The following is a 25,100-nucleotide window of genomic DNA, read 5'->3' on the forward strand; positions in this document are numbered from 1 at the left end:
ACTGTCAAATAAAAAATGTAAATAGGGGCTAGATTTCTTATTGTCTATGAGCTCTGTAGCTGCAAGGCGTGCTGTAATCTAGCTCCTGTATATCATAATTGGAGACGAGGAACAAGAATCCCAACCGTCCATGCGCTCTGTACCTGCAAGACGTGGTGGGATATTTATTTATTGTACAGCGCCCTTGAGGTGATTTTCACAAAAACGGCACTATATAAATTATCCAAATATTTGTAAATAATTATAGATGGCGCTTTTATCATTTTTTATTAAAAATTGCTATTTTTACGTTTATTTTCAATGGAAATTTTACAAAACTTGGTTTGCGGAAAATTTTCTCTATACTGATTGTAACAAATACCATAACACTATAATTAAGGTTCTTTTCACAAAATGGTGTACAAAACAAAAAAATACTTTACTTAATTTTTGTTTTATACACTCTTATGTGAACTATTATTATTATAGTTGGATAATTTATATAGCGCCATTTTTGTAAAAATCGTTTGGATGTTTAAACATAAGCAGAAGGATGAATGTTACACAGTGTGCAAAGTAGTAAATTAAATCAACCAATGACAGGGGAAATGCTCTGTGTATGCCTAGACTTCTTAGACAATAAATTCTATACAGCCCATATTGACAAAATCGCAATAAGAATTTTTAACGTAATTATAATTAAAATTAGTATTTTAATGCAGTTCCACCAAGAAATGTCGGAAAAAAACTCAATTATTATTTATTTATTTACTTTCTTCTTAAAATCATTTCATTGTACAACAGTAGATACATATTGATTAAATAACTTATTTTATTGTTTTTGCGTCCGGACGTTGAAGAATTTACTTCTGTATCTGAAAAATAACCAGAACCCTTGACGAGCGTTTTTGACTCAATGGCTTAAAATCTTTAAAAAGGTGGTGGACGTAAACAATTGGTTCTACACTGCAATATATCACTGGCAGCTGAAGCGTAAGAGAGATCACAGTGTTACAAAAATGATCCAGAAAAGCAGCACTTGGTGTGCCAATAAAGCTCCCTTTTCACCACCGGATACGGAAAGCGAATATTTAGATGATGACGATGATGATATATATTTTTTAAAATATTGAAATTATAATTAACATATTACAACAGAGATGAAGAACATTTAAGAGAAGGTAATATAGAAGTCTAGGCATCTACAGGGCTTATGACCTGTCAATGGCTGGTTTAGGTGGTCATTTTACACACTGTGTAACATTTACCATTCTGCCCATATTTTAAGATCTATATTCCTTCGATTCTTTCGTCTGTTGATGTTTGTGAAGTTAAAGAGCTGAAACCTTTATTTATGCGGGTGAGATTCATCTAATTGAATTATTTCACCTACATACTAGGCAACGCCTGAAAATGACAAACAATAGACAAACTCAAAATATTGTTGATAAATCCACCTGGTCCATGAAGAAGTGTAGAAATTGAAAAAATAACATAATAAGGCGTTGCCTAGTATGTAGGTGAATCTCACCCGCATAAATAAAGGTTTCAGCTCTTTAACTTCACAAACATCAACAGATGAAAGAGTTGAAGGAATATATATGTTAAAATATGTGCAGAATGGTGAATATTACACAGTGTGTAAAGTGGCCACTTAAACCAGCCATTGACAGGTCATAAGCCCTGTAGATGCCTAGACTTCTATATTACCTTCACTAAAATGTTCCTCATTTCTGTTGTAATATGTTAATATAAACAGTTCCCCAGGGAGTTGAATCCAGTCCTTGTCTACAAAAATTTAGACAAACTCAAAATATTGTTGAAATTGTAATTTTAAAAAACATTTAGATAGACTGTACGTAAATCTCTTATCATTACACTTTGAAAGAATGATTTCTGGTACTCGGTCAGAACATAAAAGATTCTTCGAGAAATTATTCCTTTTTCCTTCTGCGCAAACACTCCACCAGTACTAGAGACTAGAGAGGAAGAGTATTTGGGAATAAGAGACTGTACGTGAGACGTGGAGAACAGTAATTTAAAAATGACAACTTTATTATAGTGCTTAAAATATAGCTTGATTATAATGACAGCTGTCAAACTAATTTTATTAGTGATTGGAAATTACTGATCACTGATCAAGTTAATTTTATCAGTTATTCCATGCAATCATGAAACTCTTTCCGAAAATTGATATAAAACCGTAAAAACAAGCTTGTTATAGTGTGTTTAACACAATTATTCAACAAAAAATGCGACATTTATACTTTTTTCATGAACAATATCAAATGAATTATTTTTTTATTCGATCAATTTACATTGATCAATTTGTTCCATCTCGTAACGTTTTTTGCAAAATGATGTAACCTTGTAAGAACGTCGTTAATAATTAGGTTTATTTTAGTTTTAATACTGATTTTATATATTAATGTTGATTTATGTTTCAAGTATTGTATAAAAAAAAAAAACACGCCAGATACAAATTATTTTTTGTGTGTCAATATAAATAACTCCTTTGACGTTACTACAAAGTTATGTCGTCACCTTTTCTGACAGCTGTCATTCTAATCATGTTACATTTTAAGGAGTATAGGAATAAAATCTGCGGCAGTATTACAGCAGAGTAATTTTTCAGCCATTTTGTGGCGTCAAAGTGAACTGTTTGACGTGTTTAAAACGAATATTATTTTTTTACAAAAAACACTACATCTTAATGTTTGTGTATATAAAATATTGAAAATATCAGTTTTTTAATGGACGTCGACCGTATACAAAATGTTGGCGAGATAAAAATTTTATTTGACACTGGCCCGGCCCCGGATCCAAGTCACAGAAATATTGTCGGGTATTTAACTTAACCCTTCCGGACCTAAGGGAAATATCAAGGGTCCCTCTCAGGTAGCATATTTTTTCAACAAGTTTTGTGTTAATCTGATTCAAATGGTTTTTTTTTCATAATCCGACCCCATAATGATTAGAATGTGTCGAAATTATTAAAATATTTTATCTACCGAATTTTTTCAATAATAATTGACATTTATATTTGCTTTCCCCCATCGCATTACAATTTAATAATATCCGATATGATGGTCAGTTTGCACATGTGCTTTTTGGTCGCTTTTTTCCAGAAATAACCACAAAAATTCTGATTTGTTGCTTGACATTTTACATACATTCTCTCTCCCACTGTACCGCCTTGCTAAACGCGTAGCGAGAATTGTGATCAGTTCTGTTCAACATGTCACATCGAGAGCAGTGCGATGTTATATAGCATCCTCCGGCAACATTTTTTTTTTTTTTAATGTATGGATTTCGCAGAAAACTCGGAATATTATGAAACTGCTTTATAGACACTACCGTGACAATTAAAATGACATTTTATTTATTTTTAAGTCGTATTTATAGCATTTTAGCTCGGGTATTTCTGGTACCTTCTCAGACATATTTTTTTCACGTTCAGGTGAGTGTATCAAAAAACAAAGTATAAGTTTTATTTCTCCAAATTTAATTTAAAATGATACACAAAGTTATTGCAGAAAATATAAAAAATATAACTCAGTTAACTTCCCATTGTAATCGTGGCCATGAGATAAAAAGTTAACATGGAGAAGACACCCATAGAATGTCGAGCAGCCATCGAGTTGAAAACACTCATCCAGGCTTCTGGTTCTATTTTACATACAGATCTGTGTTCTAGTCTGTGTTTAACATGTAGGTCTGTATTATAACCTGGATACAGAATAAGTAAAAACACGCGCTTTGAATTTCACTGGATATTTTACTTCATAGATTCTCACCGCCCGCACCCGCCCCTTCAGATAAAGAAATATGGATGCTTAAACATGTCAAAACAATGTTTAACATGCAAAATGGTAAATGTTACAAAGCGTGTAAAGCGGCTGCTTAAACCAGCCGATGACAGGTCGTAATAATCTGTAAATGCCTAGTCTTCCATATTATTTTCTCTAAGATGTTATCCATATGTGTTGTTATTTGTAAATCTTGTAATAATGTTTGATTAAACGTATAATTTAGAACAGTCAATATTAAAATAATCGTTTCCTAAAAATACACACTAGAATTTTACAAAATATCTTACTTATTTATTTACGGACTTATACAGTCCATTCAAAACATGACAAACACGTTTCCTTATAAAACACAAAAATTAAAGTCAGGACTAAAAAATGTAAATCTTCCGAAATGTCACAACCTTTACACGTAGTTTAAACTTCTTGAAACCCATATGATGCTACTAGTTATTTATCTATCAAATAAAGTCAAAGTGTCAATCTTGCATTCATTAAAACTATATATTTTAAATAATGACGAACATCCACCAAGAAATTTAACCAACTATAGTCCTTAAAATATAGCTTGATTAAAATGACAGCTGCCAAACTAATGTCACTAGTGATGGGAAATTACTGATCACTGATCATCTACCGATCAAATCGATTTTATCAGTTTTTTCATGCAAACATGAAATTCCATTTCCGAAAATTGATATAAAAACGCAAAAACAAGCCTATAATAGTGTGTTTAAGACAATTATTTACTAAAAAATAAAACTTCATATACTTTTTTTCATGAACAATAACAAATGAATATTTTTTTTATTCGATCGATTTACATTGATCAATTTGTCCCATCTCTAACATTTTTGCAAAATGATCTAACCTTGTAAGAACGTCGTTAATAATTAGGTTTATTTTAGTTTTTTTTTTTGTTTTAAAGCTGATTTTATGTAATTATGTTGATTTATATGTCAAGCATTGTATAAAAAAAATAAATTAACATGCCAGATACGAATGATTTTTTGCGTGTCAATGTAAATCACTCCTTAGACGTTACTACAAAGTTATGTCGTCACTTTTGCTGAAACTGTCATTCTTATCAAGCTTTATTTTAAGGACTATAATTAGATTTTTTTGGAATGCTCGGTTTAGCAAATTAAACATTTTTGCTGTTTCTTAAGTTACTGTTCTTTTCCTCTCGTTCGCGAAGATGAAATAGCAGATACTGGTGGTAAATTATCGTTATTACGGATGCAGATGCATAACAATAGGGGATGATGTCCCGCCATGTTATAACAGATAAAATATTGGGGTGGGGGTGCCTTTTACATAATTATCCGCCAAAAATCTGCATTGGGAAATAAAAAATCTGATACTGCTTACCGCTACCTACTACTCAGCATTCCTTTACCCGCACTTAATGGTGCATAGAGCACTGTATTTAATTCCAGAGTAATAAGTTTTAGGCTTCGGGTAGCAGTAAAAACACCAAAAAACATTCTCAATATTTTGAGTAACGTGTCTAATATGTATATCACCAGATTAGGCAGCTATTCGTCGACAGTCGGCCTCGTGGTATAATGGTCGGTGCGTTTGCCTACCATGCGAGAGGTCTCGGGTTCGATTCCCGACAATCCCGACATGGGTGATATGAAATATTTATTTTAATAGGTGTTTTCACACTAGAATATATCAGTCCCTGGAATAGTACCTGAAGCGTAAGACTGATCACCTTACCTTAATGTTGCAAAAATTGATCAAGATACGCTGTGATTGGTGTACCAATGCAATGCCAATCACAGCGTATCTTGATCAATTTTTGCACCATTAGGTGCGGAAAGGGAATAATGATGATTATGATGATACAGCAATTTAAACTAATATATTAATACTCATCACCATCATACTTTTTTTTTACATAAAGTTAAGATGATCAGCTTTACGCTTCAGGTACCAGCCCAGGACTATGAAGTATTTTAGTGTGGAAACACCCTATTAAATAAATATCTCATATTAACCCTATCAGAAATCGAACCCGAGACCTCTTGTTTAGTAGGCAAATACGCTGACCCCTACACCACGAGGCCTCACATATTTTATATTTTTTTATATTCTTTGAAGAAGATTAAAGGGGAACCTACCTACTTACTAAATGAACTTTGATCATCACAAAGTTTTTGAAATTAATAAAAGAACATAAAATAACTGTCACCATTAAGTCTTTTTTTTATAAATAAATGTTTACTTCAATAGAAAGCTATTTTCCAATAATTGTACTGTGCAATTCCTGAAGGTACATGGCTTATTCAAAGTCTGCAAAAACAGAGGAAAAGGCGTGGAAAAGAGATTTGAAGAGTGCGGTTATTGTAACTCAAGATTGGAAATGTCAAGTTACTATGCTTGTAGAGTCTGACACAAGAGATACTGCTTATTTCGAAAAGTTCAATGAAGCTTCAAAGGATGAAAAGCGGATGGTCGTTAAATCCATCACATACGAAGAAACTATCAACATGGTGAAACAAATAGGAGCTGGAAAAGACATTAGCCCGCAAGATCAGGTATTTGAAGAAGCATTTAACTTCATGAAACAAGGTAACCCCATACCTGAAGAAACATGGGCACTTTTGATCAAACACCAAGTTCTAACACACAAAAGAAACGATATTGACATTAAGAAAGCGAAACAGCAGTTGGATGAAGGTTTGAAATGCGAGTCCCTGATGATGATGAATCTGCAAACAAAAGGTGCGTGCCTATCCAAAGATGATAAGAAGTTCCATACAGACTTGAGGAAACTTGGCGAGGAATGGAAAGACAAGATTTATATAGAAGACTTTCCTAAAGACGGTCCGGAGCTTTACATAGCTTTGATTGGATTTCGAAAATGCAACCTAATACAAGAAATTCTAAAAATCAACATTCCTTTGGTAGCGGTTGTTAAAGTAGACACTGGTTTTGAACCACTCACAGTAACTGAAACAGAACAAGATAAAATAAGCCTTTCAAACAGTACTTCTTCACATAGTAAGGTGTCAAAATTTTCTCCAGAAATTGCAATATTTTGGGAAGATTTACAGTTCTCAAAGGCAAATCAAGAATTAACGGTTTTTTACAAAGGAGTAGCTTTCATTTCGTTTTTACCGCCATACAAAGAATCTATTCTTGTGGGTAAAACGGAACAAGCTATTGTGTATGATGAGATTTTATACTTATTGTACGATATTCAAGATCTCACTCGGCAACACAAGAATTATTTATCGAGCATGAAAATTATTCATGTTGACGAAGTTTCAAATGAAAAAATACAGAAAATGGATATGACAGTTTATAACAACATTCTAGATTCCGTTCCGTTGGAGTGTACAACCATAACGGTTGTTGTTCACGCAATGGTATCCCAAATCGATCAAACAGAGTCTAATCTTAACAATCTTAATTTGATTCAGTCAAAAAGTAGTGTTCATGTATCACAAACTGATGAAGATTCTACAGTTTTAAAAGCGCAGAAAAAAATTAACGCCATATTTGAACATAAAAAGTTTACTGACAGAATTTATTCCAATGACAGTTCTCAAGTAAACAATGAACAATGTGTCAAATTAGTCCCATGGGGAAATTTTGTAGAACTCATAAAAACCTGTATTAGTTCAGATTGTGTTGATATAGAACATATTACGAAACATGCCTTATCTTTATTGCCTATCCCGAAATCCTGGGATATAATCCCAAAACAAAGTAATGAAGCGTTGCTTAAATTAAAACTGTTTCACGAATGCATGAAAGAACATAGTATTTCACAAAATAATGCTGCCAGGCTGCTAAACTTAATGTGCTGCAAGAAACTCGGCGAAGAAAAGTTTTACTATGACTATCAACTCTACCACAAACACATGCATCAAAGCAAAAAATGCCAACGATCTGTAATTAGTCCAATACCATCAAGGTCATTTTTAAATACTTCATCATTTACTTATGGAGAAAATCCCAAAGTCAATCAGATTAATTTTTCTATGCGCTGTGTTCAAAATTTTGCCTCGAATATAAATTTTTCAAAATCAATCCAACCAGATGACGTTATTGATATTTTAAAAGATCAGAGACAAATGTTCGAAATTGAATTAAAAGAAACAAACTATAATATAAACGATTACATATCCTTTGAAGAATTTTCTTCCTGCACTATGTTACAAGCTCTGAATAAAGCTTATTTCGAATTTAATACTTGCAATATCAAATATTGTTCAGTTACAGATAAGATAATCGTAGTTTTTTTTAACAGGATTATCGACAATATGAATGAATATGATTGGAGAAGGTACATTTCCAGTCCCATTTGTTTACGAGATTTCTTCGACTACGTTTTTGATGAAGAATACGATTGGATTGTCGCTCAGGAGCAGTTGCATGATTTATTATTCTTGGGACCTCTGAAAATGAGCAGCGATGAAAAACTTGCGCACTATTTTCTTGAGGACCACCTTGACTATGAAAATGATTTAATATTGAACAATTCATTGAAATATTCATACCAAAATACAGAATCATCCACTCAAAAATCTTATCCGACAAGTGGTACTAAAAATGAGACCAAACAAATCAATTCAACCAACGAAAAATCTCCAAATAAGGTAGGCGAATCTCCAAAAACTCATAGCGATACCAACGTTCCCAAGGAGAAAGACTACACATTTTCTGGATATGACTTAGGTGATGAATGTATTCTGACTTCAGGAAAAACAAAATCGTTTATTTCTAAGGACGGAACTGGAATTTACGTAAGCATATATAATAATTTCGATGACAATTTTTATATCAGTTCTTGTATCACAACATCGAATTACGATATTTTTGTTCACAACACATACAATCCCATTATCAAAAGGATTGATGATGTTGAGAAAATACGGTTTTCTTTAAAAAATGGGATGAACCTGACTTTTTCAAAATCAAAATCATTGCCAAACGTTTCAAATAGTTTTGAAGATATTACATATCAGCCTTACCACTTTTTGAATCTATCCTGGCCTAATGGTTTGCTTGTTGAACCAGTTTGGAGATCAGATAATAACTTGCCTATTTACATAAAACAACAACTGAGAAGCAATTCAAATGAGCTCTATAGATGTTTTACACAGAATGGAGAAATAATCATTTATAAAGGTAATGGAGATATTCAAATTCTTTGTCCTGACAGCTCAATTTATTTGATTTCACAATCCGCAGACGGATATACTTCTAATCCAAAGGAAAAAGCTCAAGACTCAATCGAACTGTTCCTGCAAGAAGACGATTTATCTAGCGAAAACCTAAATTCAGAAACCGCTCACCTTATGGAAACGACACGCGTAAAAAAAAATTTACTTAGCTTTCTTAATTATGACGCAACTCTTCCTGATGGAACCTATTGCCAAATTAGGAATGGAGATGTAGTTTTTGAAGATAGATTGTTAGTAAGAACTGCGACAGACTTTCTATTGGGGGAAGTATATACTCGTCGAATGGATGGTACTAATAATTTACTCAATAAAGATGGAGTTAGCGCTACTACATTTAGCGATGGTTCAAAAATCACTTCGTATTTTATTTTAGAAACCTCGTTCTTCGGATCGAGATTTGATCTAAACAACTTTGTACCTCCAAGTGCTCCAGTGTGGTCGCCTAGTGGGAGTACAATCCTTAATGAACGTTCCATACCAACCATTGACGAGTCGGCATCAGATGTATCTGAAGTGATGTCAGAATTTCTGGATGGGGCTCAGGTCGTCAGCATTGTATACGTGCTAGAGCACCCTGATTATGCTTCTGTAGTCGTGAACTCTTCTACACGTTTAGTAACAATCAACCTTCCGCAAAAAATTGTAATCAACATACAAGAAAACGGGTCGTACAAAATAGACTTCGAGAACCAGTCGACCATAGTTATCAAAAATGAAGAATTGACATTATACGACACAAAATGTTTTGACTGCATGTCACAATCAATAACAAAATTAAATCTCGCGTACTCCGAAGAAATCAATAATGCCTTTTTCGTACACGAAGACTGTTTTGGTAAAATATTTACGTTGAATTATTCCGGAGATTGCTTTCTATCTATCAACAAGCAGTCTGAAGGATGTTGTGGGCCAAATAATGATGGTTATTGTTGCAAGTCTCTTCACAGAAAAAATAGACGATTTTTCGCTTTAAAAAGGTACCTATGTACATTCACCACAACCTCCCTATAAATAGATGTTACGACTACTTTATTAATGTCTACAAAATAGACACTTACTAACTTATAACCTTTATTTTTTTTAGAGATTTATCTGGAGAAGAATATCTCCACAGAGAAACAACGAGTCTGTACAAAAATTGGTTTGCAAACAAAAAATGGTCCTGTTTCAATTCAGACCAAGATATTTTTGAAGATCAAATCTACTATGATACATCGATGTTTCCAGTCAATCACTCTATGACAAATGTAGTGTATTCCTTTTCAAACGCCATTTACTTTAAAAAATTGTCATCATCATCATTTTCCTATCCGTTATCCGTATCTTTTCACTTCAGTACATCGAAGTATTTAGGTTGCTAAGATTATAAAATACTTTATTTTTTACCACGTGAAAGAAAACATTTTTATATCCACTTACCCGTAGCACTGAACTTCCTAATTAAAACATCTGCCGTTTTCTTTTGAGGCTGAATAAATAGTTTAGGTCCGTTTTGTTTGCAGAGTTGGTATACAGAGCCCCTGGTAATAAATGCAAAACCAAAAAACCTTAAGCGTGCTGATCTGAAAGAATACGAAAATAAAGGATTTTATTCTTGGATGCGACCTTTTCCAAGGACGACGATGTATTATGATAAACGAGATAGTCAGATAAATGTTAAACCAATTGTTCCTAAGACCATGATAATAAGGTACCCGTTTAAAAAATATATATTTATGCTTCATTAAATTTAGTTCATAAGATGTCAAAAACAAGTATTAACATTCAAATCACATAATTATTATCGATATTTATATTTTTGTTTTATTAATCTTTGAAGTCACTTCACCATAGTTGCACAAAAATATTCCTCCTCTCCGTCTTTTTTTCAATAATTTCTCCCACAACATCAAACATCTTCATAAATTATAATCAGTGCATGTTAGTGTTAGCTACTAAAAGCATATGGTTTCAAATCTGCAAGTTAATTTTATATTTTTGTCTGACAACTATGGTGAAGATGTATAGTGGCATTAACATGTTAGTTAAAAACTAGCCAAATAGCTTATACCAAATATGGTATCCTAACAAAGAGACGGGTAAGTCTCGAATCCGGTAGAAATAAAAAAAGTCGGTAAAAGGTTGTGTACAACTTTTTAGTTACATTTAATAATGCATTTTTATTTCAATAATCCAACATAAAAATATTTATACTCGCCTACATATAGTTACAAATTCCATATAAAAAAAAATATATATACATTTCACTGTTTTGTGGATATAGCCACTGAAGTGGTCAGCGAACTGGCCATAGACGTTTTTTATAGGCATTGGATTTTTTCTTTTAATTATTTGGGTGAGAACTTAATTAAGTAAAAAACTCGACACTGGCTAGAACACTCCAGTTGTCAGGTGAAAATGCCAAAAAAACTAAGAAGAAGAAATTCAACTTTTCCCTCATTGGTAGTCTTATCTTCTTTATTATTTACTTATTCTTGGCATCGGTTGTTTTTTATTGTATATATGAAAATTGCAACGGTAGGTACTCACATTTTGTTTGTTTTGTAAGACAATTTCCTTCTTTTTTTTATTCTTCTATTGCATAAAAATATATGACTAGGTTTGCAAATAAAAACTGTTTTCAAGTATTTATACCAGCTAATAAGATTTCACTGAAAATCAAATCATATTTTTAAAATCATGAATTAAATTTCAAAAGTTTTGTTTTCAATTTTTAGTCTCCCGGTTTCAATTTTTACGGTTTTACAATTTTTAAATTTTTATTACAGAATAATAAGAAAACTCATACCCCAAGATTGGAATATTGTCGATAATATGAAGATGGCTGTTGAGAAATATACTTGTTTGGTTAAAAAGAAAAAGGAGTCAAAGCAGTCAATTCCTCTTACTGTGGAACTTGACGACAGACTTTCTGATAGGATGGTGGAATTGATAGCATTAGAGTAATTTTTTTATTTTAAAAAAAAAGTTGAAACTGTGTACCTAATATATTTTCTGCACTCTCATTAATATCCGTATTTGTTGTAGACTAGTAAGCAAATGATTATTTATTTTTTGCAGCATGTATGAAGATATTATTAAAACCTTCGACAAACAGATAATTCTAACAAATGCCAGAAAAGTCAGAAATAATACAGGTTTTGAACATAATATTAAAAAATATCTAGAACAGCGGTCAAAAGAAAGGGTGAAAGAACAATTTTACAGGTACATTACCCGTCATAATTCTTACTTCATTAATATCTAATGGTTATTGCTTTTCTTGATAATCTATCATATTTGGACAATTTAATTAATAATCAGTCTTGTTCTTTACATTCCAGTCAACGATCTAAAAACAGAGATTTATTGACATTATTAATATTTCTTATTGAGGTTGTGAAAAATCAAACTCAAATCTAATACACACGTTTATTTTTTTAGAGACGCGTTAAGAGAGAAGATAATTTCAAATTATGAATATCCCGTCTTAAATGGAGAAAGTACACTAGGCGAACGTAATATAATCGAACAATAAATATACTTTTTTTATCTTTCGAATTGATACTTTCTACAAATATGTAGCTTTTCCTTTCTCATTTTATAAATAAATGTAAAAAAAGAATACATATGTTTTGTGAATGTAGCACAACCTACCCCACAATAATATTATTTGACAAATTGTATTTATTTTTTTGGTAAATTAAGGAACAGACCTAAACCAAATGTCAAAGTCAAAATAATGCCGAAAGAAGCTGCGGTAAAAAAATATTGAGTAAAATGCTAATAGTAAGAGTTCAATTATAATTCATTTGTAGAAAGTTTAAATCATATTTATCGTCAAAATGTCATCTGAGGAAGAAGATTATATGTCGGAAACGTTTCTCGCCAAATGGTACCTATTGTTTATGTTATTTTGTAAAATTACTTGAATGGAGTTTATATGAACGTCCACAGGGACATTAGAAAATATCTTGCTGTGATGGAAGTGCGTATCTGTTTACTTTATTTTGTATCGGAATATGACATTTTAGCCGTATTCTCGCCATTGTGTTGTAAAGCTGTGATCATTTTTAGCGCCCCGCCAACAGACATCGCGCCCGGTTTAGTCAAGAGCAACTCTCTCAAGCGACAGCATTTAATACACAAGAAAACTGAGGAAAAGAGATCAAAGAGGAAACAGATATTACCCACGCGGATTTTGGAAGCTAATAGAAGGGAAGAGGGTTTGCAGGAATCGATAGGAAGTGACAATAAAGGTTATGCTCTTCTTCAGAAAATGGGGTATCAACCAGGAAAGGGCATCGGTAAAGAGAGTAAGTCTATATTTCTAATCACCGCTTGTTCTAAAACTAGAATAAAAAGGTTCCCAGTAAGTTTTCTTCTGAATATGTATCATCGTCTAATCTTTGTATAAGGCTATCTTTCTTTATTTTGTTAACCATGATGTTGAAACAGTGCTTTATTTTTTACATTTTCACTATTCATTTTCAGCATGAACACCTGACAAATTATCTACTCTGCTCAATGTTTATTTTTTGTAAATTTATTGATATAATTTTGAGTTGCTAGAATTCCACTCGTCCGCGCGCTTTGTAGCTGCAAGACGATTGGTATTCTTCCTTTAATATTTAAATGTTATCAACCATAAAATACTTTAATTTTGTAAAAGGGGTCTTGAATTTCAACAATCCATGCGCTTATTTGCTGCAAGACTTGTTATAATCTAACTCCTATTTTTAAAAATTAGTTTTTTTTACTTGCTTTAATATCAGTCAAACACTAAACTTCAATGTCAAATCAAAACATAATGTAAATGGGGGCTAGATTACTTACCGTCCATGCGCTCTGTAGCTGCAAGACGTGCTATAATCTAGCTTCTATCTGTTATAATTGAAATAGATCATAATTTGAAATAGGGAACTAGAATCCCAATCGTCCATACACTCTGCAGCTGCAAGACGTGCTGGGATATTTATTTATTGTACAGCGTCCTTGTGGTGATTTTTACAAAAATGGTGATATTTAAATTATTTAGCTATAATTATAGTCGGCCTCGTGGTGTAGTGGACAGCGCATTCATTTACTTTGCGAGAGGTCTCGGGTTCGATTCCCGACATGGTTGATATGAAATATTTATTTAAAAGGGTGTTTTCACACTAGAATATTTCATAGTCCCTGGACTGGTACCTGAAGCGAAAGACTGATCATCTTACCTTCATGTAACAAAATGATCAAGATACGCTGCGATTGGTGTACCAATGCAGCCCCCTATGCACCATTAGGTGCGGAAAGGGAATAATGATGATGATAATTATAATGATAATTACTATAAAAGCTAGGCAGCCATTATCTGATATGCATGTTTCGCTCATCCCATATACTCACATAAGGTTCCATTTACGTTTAAACTGATAAAGCCATGACTATCCCTTAGAGATATTCATACTATTTCACATCTACTAATGAGCCCATCGCAGGTAAAGTGAACCAATTTACATTTTTAAAGGCGTAGTTAACTCACTGCTTGTATTACATTTGTCTGAACAGTATAATCCATAAGCCTATTTTTCGGGTTTTAATGTACAAAACATCCATATGAATGAGGGAATGCTATGGGAAATTGAACATAAATAAATTTTCTTACACGAGGTAAAAATTAGAATATTATTTTATTTATTTATTTAAAACTTCAAGTACACAGAATAAGTACTTTGGCGGACTTATTGTTAAAAGCAATATCTTCCAGCCAACCAAAAAACAGACTGATCAAAATTTTGTACTAAAAAACCATTAATATATCTTTTTTTTTCTTTTTTTTTTATTCATAAATTTCATAAAAAGTACATGTTTTTGTAAAATTCTAAACATATCTACTTTTACACATCTAGTAAATGTTATCACTGTAACTCTCCAAAAAAAGAGACTAACTTTTGTGTTAGGAGAGTGACTTACACTTTTTTAGTTGTTTATTTATAAGAGTTTATATAATTTTAAAATGAGTACATGAAAAAGATAAATAAAAACATAGGATATATAAAGAAAAAACATAAAACAATAATACATTCATACTAATTAAAATTTAATGTTGTTTTTACACGAGTTCAAAAAATATCTTTAGATTAACTTCAAATTTATTTATTGATATATTATTTTTAATAGTTTTTAGTTCATTAGGAAGATTTTTATAATTTTGTACACCTTTGAAGACAAAGCTAATTTTACCATGACATATTATGTTGGTATCTGAGTGACTTATTCATTTCAAATTCTTTTATTTTTTATTTTTTATATATTTGTATAATAGAATTTATTTTATAAAGAGTGTCTACTGTATGAACCTTAAATATTTTATATAGACTTTCCGTATTGAATGTTGAGGGTTTCTTTAAAATTACTTATCTTAATTATATATCAAAAGATACATACATATGTTAAAATTAGAAAAACCTAATTAATCAAAAAACAGCTGTTTTTTAATTGGGAGATAAGGTCCCACTAACATTAATAAAAAATAAAAAAGTACATTATGTGTTATACATATTAAATGATGAGGAATGTTGGATCAGATAATCAGTTTGGAAGGAGAGAGAAACAGTTACCAAAGAGGAAAAAAAAGGGATAAAAAATATGCATAATATAGAGAAGGTGCATTTTTTAAATGAAGAGGTAGCTCATTCCAAAGTCTAGCAGCTTGGACGGAAAAGGAATAGCTGAAAAATGATGTGCTATGTCGATGAATGGAAAGTGTTCTCTTCTTTACTCAATTACCTTAAATCATGTCAGAAGTTCTTCTAACCAACCAATGATAATGTTGTGATAGATTTCCGGTTTCCGGGAAGCCAATCCATCAATCAGGAAAACTCAACAAAAAGAACTAGTGACATCACGCGCGGAGTAATTATACAATTACAAAACTTTGAAAAAGCAACTGAACTTCTCCATTACAATATTTTATGTAAATTTGTACACCATTGAGTCGAAAATATCCAGGCTTCTGTTTCTATTTTACAAACAGAACTTTATTCTTCAATACAGTTGAACTTCCTCATTAAAAATATCAAAAACACTTCAGTAAAAAAAAATAGGAAAAAAGGCATAAAAATAAGTAAAGCAAAAAGTTAAAACTTTGAATACAAATGTTTGACCATTTTTCAGTCGGTTCACATCAAAGGATCTGCAAGATCGAGTTTAAATGTTGCCTCCTATCTTTATGGAACGTCTTTTCAATGGCGCATTCTGGTAGCATGTGAAAATTTCACAATCATAGTACCTACATATGTATTTAAAAAGCGTCAATAATATCACACCTACCAATAATTGTGGAACCACATTATAATCGAATAAAATATTTTCAAGGGTACTCACATAATAAAAATACTCTGCGAGTCGTGGGAGGTTTGTTCACAGTTATTCAAATATCTTTTTTCAGAAACTGGAATAGCTGAACCAATAAGCATTACCGTGAAAACTGATCGATTTGGTCTAGGGAGGGAAACCGTTTTAAAGGAAATTTCTGAGTGGAAAGCGAAGAAAAGGATATCAATTTTACAACAAAGAGAAAAGGAGTGTAATGTGGAGGATTACAGAAAAAGACTTGCGGACAAAGCGCATGAAAAAGAAACTAAATATGATCTCAACAAAAGCCAAAAGATATGCAAAACTCTGGATATGGATAAAGTAAGTATTTTGTGAATGTAAAATAATTTTTACGTGGGATAAACCCTTCAGCCAATATGTTTTCGCATTTGAAGCTTTTAACAAGGTAAATTAACTCGAAATTCTTGATCACGGGTTGATTTGTTTGTTTCCCTATTTATGTACTTGTCTTTATTCCATTTTTCACACTCTAGATTGCTATTCTATTTTTTTAGGACATAACAGAACCTGACGAACCATGGTTTTGGCCAGAAGTGGTAAAAGAGGATTCGGATTTAGAAGTCAAGGATGAACTTGAAGAGATTCTATTTGAGGTAAATCTTAAAAATAATATTTCCTCGTACTGAGCAGTGATAGCAGGGTGGTCCGCTGTCGTTTGCACGAATATAAAAATATTTGAGCAAGTGATGTCGCTTCTTGCTGAGTTGCACACAGGTGCGATACCCTACTGATACCGCACCATACACATACAACTTGCATCTATCTTGGTACAGGTTTACCTACATAGATGCAACAAAAACTTACATTGGAAAATATACTTAGTATATTGTACTGCACTATTAGTATTTTCTAATTTATACATTGTATATTATTATTTAGCGGCCTCCGTGGTGTAGTGGTCAAGACGCTTGACTCACGCACGGAAGGTTCCGGGTTCGATTCCCGGTGAGAACACAAAAAATTAAAATGTGATTTTTCTCAAGCCTGGGTGCTCTGTGATGTAATTCACCACTGTAATTAGGCCTCCTGGCCTGTTGTGGTGCAAAAAAATGTAATGTAATGTTCAATATGATTTTATTCAAATGCCAAATAAATATATTATTATTATCATTATATAAACTTAAGTTGACCATACTTATTTATCTTATTGAATGCAAATGTAACGTACGCGTTATCACGTGTGTGTGTGCTGGTTCGTTTACCGCAGTCAAGCTTCCCGGCGTAAGTGAGAAGCCGCCCTCTCAGACACTGCGCCGACCGCAAGTCAACCTCAATAGCCCTGAAAAGGACTTTCCACCCGGTCCAAGTGGTGTAGAGAGGCGAAAGCAGTCAGCTGGCAGAGCGGAGCCAAGTGCAGGAGGGCGAACAGGGCGGAGAACGGAATAAAACACGTCTGAACTGTTCAGAGTTAGGAACTCAACTGATTTAATTCGGTAGGTTACACTTATAAAGCGGTGCGCATCGGGCCCCGTGAGTCAGCCATCCCACCCGCTCCGGCTGCCTGGGAGTGGTGGGGGTAGCTCTCCCCCGCCACTCGCTACATACGGGCGCCTAGCGCCCGTACGGGCTATTTCGTCGGCAGCCGCGGCGCTCACAACATGATCATAATTTTTATTTTTATTTATATTTAACAATATTTTTAGCTATATTTTTCCCTGGTAATACTGAGGCCAGGCTCGAAAGTGAATACTTTATCTTTATTGAGAGCCTAGCACTCAGTTTTGTACATATACCGGGGATTCTACTTAGTTATTTGATTATATATTTGTATATGTATTATTCTCTATTACGCGTCTGGAACAGCAAATATATTTTTGGCATTCAAAACCATAACTATAATAAAGTTCTGTTTATTTGTGCCCTTCGTGGTCTAATGATCAGAACATTGCTTACCATGCAAGAGGTCTCTGGTTCGATTTCTGACAAAGTGTAGTGAAATATTTATTTAAAATGTTGATTTAACACTGAAATATTATTTCCTAGTTCCTGGACTAGCATCTGAAGCGTAAGACCGATCATCTTACCCTTATGTAACAATACAAATATCAAGTGAAGCTGCAATTTTTTTTTATTTTTTTTTATTTATTCGGATAACCAACAGCTATAATTATCTCATATTTATATAACAAAACAAATAAGCCAATTACAGGTTTTCACAAGTAGCATCACAGTAAGTTAAAAAACATTCTCCAACATAAAATGAATAGTAATTAAATGTAAATTTAAAAGAAAAGAAAAAATACTTCGAGTCATTTCGAAAGCAAACGCCGTACGTCATTAAGATTATACGTACGTACGCAATTGATGCACCAACGCAGTGTGATGTTGATGGCTGTTAATGCATATAAAATTGAATTTGTATAATAAACTCTTGTGTTTTGACTATAGACACCAAGTCTAGAGTTTCCTAGTTCTAAGAACTACAAATAATCGATGTTCCTTTTAAGCCTTAAAGAATGATTTAGAACAATTAATTGTATTTTCAGAATCAATATGGATATTGTGGAGAAATGTTTTCAGACATAAATGTAAAATAGAAAAATGCGATGTGTTTGACCTTGGTTGTTGCGACGTCAAGATTCGTGATATTGTTCTTCACAAATTTCTATGTCAAAAAACAAATTAACATGAATCATGACATATTAGGGGCGTTGCCAATGAAATGACCGTTTTTGCGGGAATTCAAAATTACAAATTAAAATATTTTTTTTTACTTAACAGTATTTCATTGACCTTTATTACTTTAAATCATTTTTTTTTAAAAGTGATATTTCCTTATTTGTAAAGAATTGACAGTCTTGACGAAACCTACTATAGATATCTCTTATTTTAAAAAATAATTAAGTTTAATTTTGCTTTAAAAGGCTTAAAAATTATTCGATTATTTTTACTAGTTGTGGAAAATAGATTACTAAACAGTAGGATAAATGTGTTAATTTTTTTGTTTTAAATACCTGTATTTCAAAATATCTTATCTTCTTGATTCCCATTTTCTAATAGTTATTTACAACTCATCGAAAATGGCACCCAAAATTTAAATACTTAGGTAAGTCATAAGCAATTTTTTTTTTTAATAAAATAAAACATTTTGTGCAATGTAACACGACATTGCCGCAGCCCCGTTTACAGAGGGATTTTTTGACACACTCATTTAAGAGTTCAAGAAAAGTAAACTCTCATCAATCAGCTCATACTAGATTAGACAATGATAATGAATGACAAATCTGGCACATGTGGAATAAAAAAACTAATATATTCTTCGTTGCCAAATTCACATCACAACCAAAACTGGCACACCACGTGGTGTAGTGGTTAAGACGCTTGACTCATACACGGAAGGTTCCGTGTTCGATTCCGGGTGAGAACTCGAAAATTAAAAATGTGATTTTTCTCAATCCTGGCTGTTCTGTAATTGAACGTAGTTATACAGAAAGCAGCTAGACATAGAAAAGTGAAACTGAGATAATAGCCATTTTGTGAAAAGAGTGAATTATAAAATCTACACAATAGTTTGAATGTTTTTGACTTTAACAAACGATAAACAATGAATACATAAGTTTTTTTTATATATTACAAACAAGAATCTTATTGTGTATTTGACCAGTTCAAAAGATTTTTAAAGTACCATAAGATTTTTCATAAGAAGAAATGCCGTTTTTGTGATCGACACCATTTTCCGGAGGTGATTTATACAGTTTTTTTATATGAAAGCGGTCTGGCTGTTTTTAGCAGAACATAGAATCGACCTTACTGCACCCGATAACATCAATATCTCATTTTTTCGAAATTGTGGACTGGCTGCTTTCTGCATAACTACGTTCAATTGGACCTCCTGGCCTGTTGTGCAAAAAAAAAACTAAAAATGTTGGATCTAAAAAAATACACTAACAATGTTAGTAGGAATGCATTTGCGTGGGTATTTGGAATGACCCTTAATTAAGAGTAAATGCATAAGTTAATTTTCTGTAATATTCTTTTTTTACAGCCTTCTGATCAGCTAAAACTGCTGACCAGCTACCTACGAGGATGTCACCTGTACTGCATTTGGTGCGGAACGCACTTTACAGACCCTGAGGATATGGAAAACGACTGCCCGGGTCCCACCAGAGACTTGCATTAAGGAATTTAATATATTCACAGAACTGAATTGAGAAGAGTACTGCTTTTGGAAACAACTCTAATTTGACTTGAACTTTTCTGTCCTATTATAATAAAAATAAACATTATGTATGATGAAAACATTCTTAAATTCTCTCTGTATTCATATGAAGGCTACAGGATATAAAGGATGAATGTCAAAAATTTAAGTTTTGATGTATAATTTTTTTCAGTTTTCAAACCTCTTACCTCTTGTACATTTAAATAAACTTGTAAAAGAACCTGCTTATTTATAAATAGTCTATACTTTTTTATATCACCTAAAATGTTTTTTATTTATATTGAATTATCACTTTATTTTCCAGTAAAGAACTGCCATCCATCCTTAATGCATATTTTTTCTTGTTCATGTATCTTAGAAAGTACAGCCTTAATGTCAAATTTTATTCAAAAAAAATGTCGATCATGTGAACTGCTGTCTGATGCCATTATTAGTTTAACACACATAAAAATTGACGTCCATCCTTTATATCCCGTACCCTTTATATGCGAATAACATTTTTTTAAATATATAGTCGAACTTGGCATTGTAACGCTCACAGAAATAGCGAGATCTCGGATGTTATAAAGAAACATTAGTTGACATTTTAGTTTATGGTTTTCTTCATACAATTATTCACTTTTATAACAAACTGAACCTAAATATTGTCAACAGTTGAGCAAAAACTCTTCAATTGTTTAAAAACATACTTTTCATAATAAGAACCTAAGTAGGGCGGCTTACTTAAAACCGATGCCGCTGGGCACGGGAGTGGATTATGTTTATGACACTTTGTAAGAACCTAATTAGTGTTTTCGCCAACAACATTGAAAAAATATCAAACATATGGTTGAAATTACGTGTAAAAAACCCAAACTCAGTAAGTACTGGCTCAGCAAGTAGTTAATAAATGACGGATGTCAAGGATTTGTTTTGGGTTTTTTTTTTATTTTACAATGTTTTTAAGTTTATGTTCTATGGTCAATGTAAAATAAACATTATGAGTGGATGATGTCAGATCAGCTAAAAACTAACCCTTGAATTATAAACATGTCTACTAACAAGAGAAAGACATTTCGTGAAAAAATTACAATTATTGGTGGAATGTGTTCACAGTGTCAACATTGTGGAAAAACAATGTTTATCTGCATTTGAGATTCAGAAAATCTTTTTTTTTAAATAAATTTGATGCAATTAAGTTATCATATTAAATACCAAGGAATCTATATAAAACTAGTGAATTAGAAAATGAATACGGAGCGTCTTCTAGTTAGTATAGTCTCCATCCCTCACATGGCTCAGTCTTTTCCAAGATGGAAACATTTACAAACATTTGTAAGCATTTATTATAATTTTCCTTGATAGTTCTGTATGGATAGTATGTATATGTATAGTATCTGTATGAACTATATGTATATTTATTTTTTTACTTAGTGACAAAAAGCGATGGCGATTGAATTGAAAAAAATCCTCTGATATGACAATTAATAGTTATAATGACCAAATTCTCACTAGTTGAGAGGAGTGTGAGAAGCCATTTCATGGGCCGGTCATGAATACTGATCAGGTCTTGCTGTAGTTGAGTTGATTAAGTGGATTAGCATACAGCTTTGCATCATCTACAAAAATTTTGGACTTTGTATGATTGCCGGATATTCCCAGACATCTCTATTCAAGTCTGTGATGTTTATTATTAGTGTATTTCCAAGGGGCAATGACAAAATATAATTTTTAACTATAACAGAAAGATAAAAATGTTAACAGTACAATACCCTAGTAGAGCTGAGTCCCGGTAAGGGTAGTAAGTGCAGCCGGCGCGGCGTCAGTTTGCAGCGAGTGACGATTGTTTGAGCATATCTCAAGATATTCATTATTTGTTGATTTTTCTTGTACTTTTTTTATTAACTCTTTCACCGCTAAGCATAGATTACGTTTGTCGACACCCGTACGAGGCGGCATATTTTCAAGCGCTAAATATCACGGATGAGATTTTTAAATCGTCTAGTTATAAGAGACAAAGGCATTTATCCGTATAATTTATTGATTAGTTATCTTCCCAAATACTTGAACTTCAATAATCAAATAAGTTTTCATGTGTACACAAAGAAATTACATCAATAATCATTCAAATAAAAGCGTTCTAATCGATTTGTGAACAGAGCGCTAGCATTATACTATAGGTACTCACTCATATTTATAAATGTGTTGATGGAACACAGCGCCGAGACACTTAAGCACAGTAATTATTAGTGTTTACGTTCTAAAATTATACATATTGAACGCATTTGCTTATAACATAACTCAACAAACAAAAATATGGTTTGTTCAAAATTCCTTTATTTATTTAAAATTCATTTAATATTATGTTCTAATATTGATTTATTTATTTTTTTAACATCGCATTGGTTCAAATTTCAAGATGAGCGAGGAGCGAAACTCATATTTATGTTGTTTTTTTTTTCTAAAATAAAAATAATTATACTTATGATTTTAGGATTCTACATATAAAATAATAAAAGTGAATTTATCATCGGTTAATATCGGAGTTTTCCGTGGCATATATAGAAATAACAATATTTCGAATATCTTTTTCAAAATGAAAGACTATTCTAGCTTACTTTAAAATCTGTCCTTCACAAATCTACTCATCATTTTCATCGGTTTGACATATTGAGATATTATGATTATTTTTTATTATTTTTTTAGTAATGTATATTTTTAGAAAAACAAAACACAAACTATACAAAATGAGGTTTTTAATGTAATTAATATAGTAGTTTTTATTTAAAGTCATTATTTTTACAAATATAATTCTCACATGTTTTCAGTACAACAGTAACACAAGATATTCAATAACACTATCAATGCACAGTTCTATAAAGATAACGAAATAGGACACTCGAGATACGGCGCGAGGTCATTGCCGAGCGGGAATTTTAAAACTGCTGGGTCATTTTTTCGCCCGCTCTGATTAAAATCTTTTATAATATTAACAAATATAATCCCAGGAGTTATTCAGACATGTCGCTCATCAACAAATGTTCTGGGAATATTTCGATACAAACTTTTTGGCCATCTATCGTGTATTTATCAAAGTATCAGCCTGTAAAGTCGAAAATGTCTAAAGACAGTTGCCGCGTACGGGGCACGATTTTTCAGACTGTCTAAAGATAGTTCCTGCTGGGATTGGGTTAAGGAATCACAAAATAATGTTACCATATTTCGAAATTCACCATCTCACAGTGGTCCCGCGTCCATAGAGGGGCGGTCATAGCCTTTTGCTGTTGTAATAGACATTCAAATCATATGCTACTGTATTTAAAAAAATACTTTTTTATAAGAATGACTAATTTCAGGAAAAACCAACTCATTTTTATTGAAATATATAGTTTATTGGTTTAATAAAATAGGAAAAAAATGTAAAACAATGATGCTTAGTATAGTATATACATATCAAAACTTTATAATTTTTTTATATCGGTTTATTTAGTAGGTACACAAAAATTACATTTCGACACAAAAATACATAGTGAAATATAAAACTAAACGTACAAAAAAGTAACGGTTTATTAAAAAAAAAATATTAAAAACTATTAGTTGCACTTTACAAAAAAAAATAAACAACAATTGTTATACGTCTTTTGACAATATAGATTTTTCTTCTTGCGAGGCAAATTCCTAAGGCTTGAAATTAAGGGATCTGAAGTAAGAGATCAGTATTAAATAAAGTTCGTGACATTTTTCGTGTGTTATCGCGCTTTTTGTTGCATGATTCCGCTGCTTCCTCAGATAACTCTCTAATAGACAATAAACATATGCTCAATCACCTCAGACCTATGAATAGGTATTTAATGGACAAAAGATGGCAAGTAGTGCCATAGATATTCCTGAACTAGTTGTTGAGCAGTTTGTAACGTGTAATCCCTATACTTAACTTTATTTATATTATATCCTGATGACAAACATTGCAGCAAATAGCAACACCTGTCTATCAGATCCTTATTAAGGCTGTAATTATATAACAAGTCAGAGCACTTAATTCTTTCTAAAACTTCCTTTTGAGATTCAAGTATACGGTTTGTGGTGTGATCTAACAAAGATTGCAGTTTTATTACGGCAGACGATTCTGTGATTATTTTCTCCGATGGATGGCACCGCTTTTTTGCATTTAATACATTTTGGTAAGATGGAAGAGTATAAGCAGCTTTTTTGAAATGCACAAATTGTTTTAATAATAAATAAACTTTGCTTCTACAATGAGAGATACTACTTCGTCAGTACTGACTTGTAAAAAGATGTATTAGATAGATCGGAGTACTTTAATAAAGTATTTACGGCAGAATCATCTACTTTTGATAAAATTGCTAACCTTCTGTTTTGATCGTTAGCTACAGTCCGCGAAATTCTTCCTGTGTCGATCATTTAAAATCGGCATATCTTGTAGCGGCTCCTGGACTTCTCTGTACGTTCCGTGGATCCCAAAAGGTCGCATTCTTGTCACATTCGACCAATCAGAATTTTTACCGATCATTTTTGGTTTTGAACGGCACATTGCATCGAATGCTTAATTTTTTTTTGGTTATGTAATCAATACTATTTTTAAAGTTATTT

At 32.3% G+C, this 25,100-nt stretch overlaps 2 protein-coding genes across 2 annotated transcripts in view; both read left to right on the forward strand.

The window, feature by feature from the left end:
* The window catches only part of LOC148273808 (uncharacterized), a 107,613-nt gene extending 95,007 nt beyond the window's left edge, over positions 1-12,606 (forward strand). Inside the window, exons 3-6 of the mRNA XM_088238141.1 lie at positions 10,495-10,682; positions 11,761-11,934; positions 12,053-12,199; positions 12,416-12,606. Coding sequence (XP_088094267.1) covers positions 10,495-10,682; positions 11,761-11,934; positions 12,053-12,199; positions 12,416-12,509 — 603 coding nt within the window. The 3' untranslated portion in view covers positions 12,510-12,606. The remainder of the gene's footprint in view (positions 1-10,494; positions 10,683-11,760; positions 11,935-12,052; positions 12,200-12,415) is intronic.
* A 117-nt stretch (positions 12,607-12,723) lies between these two features.
* LOC148273809 (G patch domain-containing protein 11-like) lies at positions 12,724-21,416 on the forward strand. Its single transcript, XM_088238143.1, has 5 exons — positions 12,724-12,866; positions 13,049-13,287; positions 16,404-16,651; positions 16,846-16,944; positions 20,337-21,416. The coding sequence occupies exons 1-5, from the start codon at positions 12,817-12,819 to the stop codon at positions 20,469-20,471; spliced, it is 771 nt and encodes a 256-aa protein (XP_088094269.1). The 5' UTR covers positions 12,724-12,816; the 3' UTR covers positions 20,472-21,416.
* Positions 21,417-25,100: the final 3,684 nt, after the last annotated feature.

Source organism: Micrasema longulum, unplaced genomic scaffold (genome assembly GCF_059751315.1).
Source record: "Micrasema longulum isolate JH-2025_06_02 unplaced genomic scaffold, ASM5975131v1 h1tg001829l, whole genome shotgun sequence".
In the NCBI taxonomy this organism is placed as follows: domain Eukaryota; kingdom Metazoa; phylum Arthropoda; class Insecta; order Trichoptera; family Brachycentridae; genus Micrasema; species Micrasema longulum.

Coding starts and splice junctions, on each gene's coding strand:
- LOC148273809 (XM_088238143.1), top strand. CDS start 12,817: ATGTCATCTGAGGAAGAAGATTATATGTCGGAAACGTTTCTCGCCAAA. Junction 12,867..13,048: donor GAAACGTTTCTCGCCAAATG/GTACCTATTGTT, acceptor GATCATTTTTAG/CGCCCCGCCAACAGACATCG. Junction 13,288..16,403: donor AAAGGGCATCGGTAAAGAGA/GTAAGTCTATAT, acceptor ATCTTTTTTCAG/AAACTGGAATAGCTGAACCA.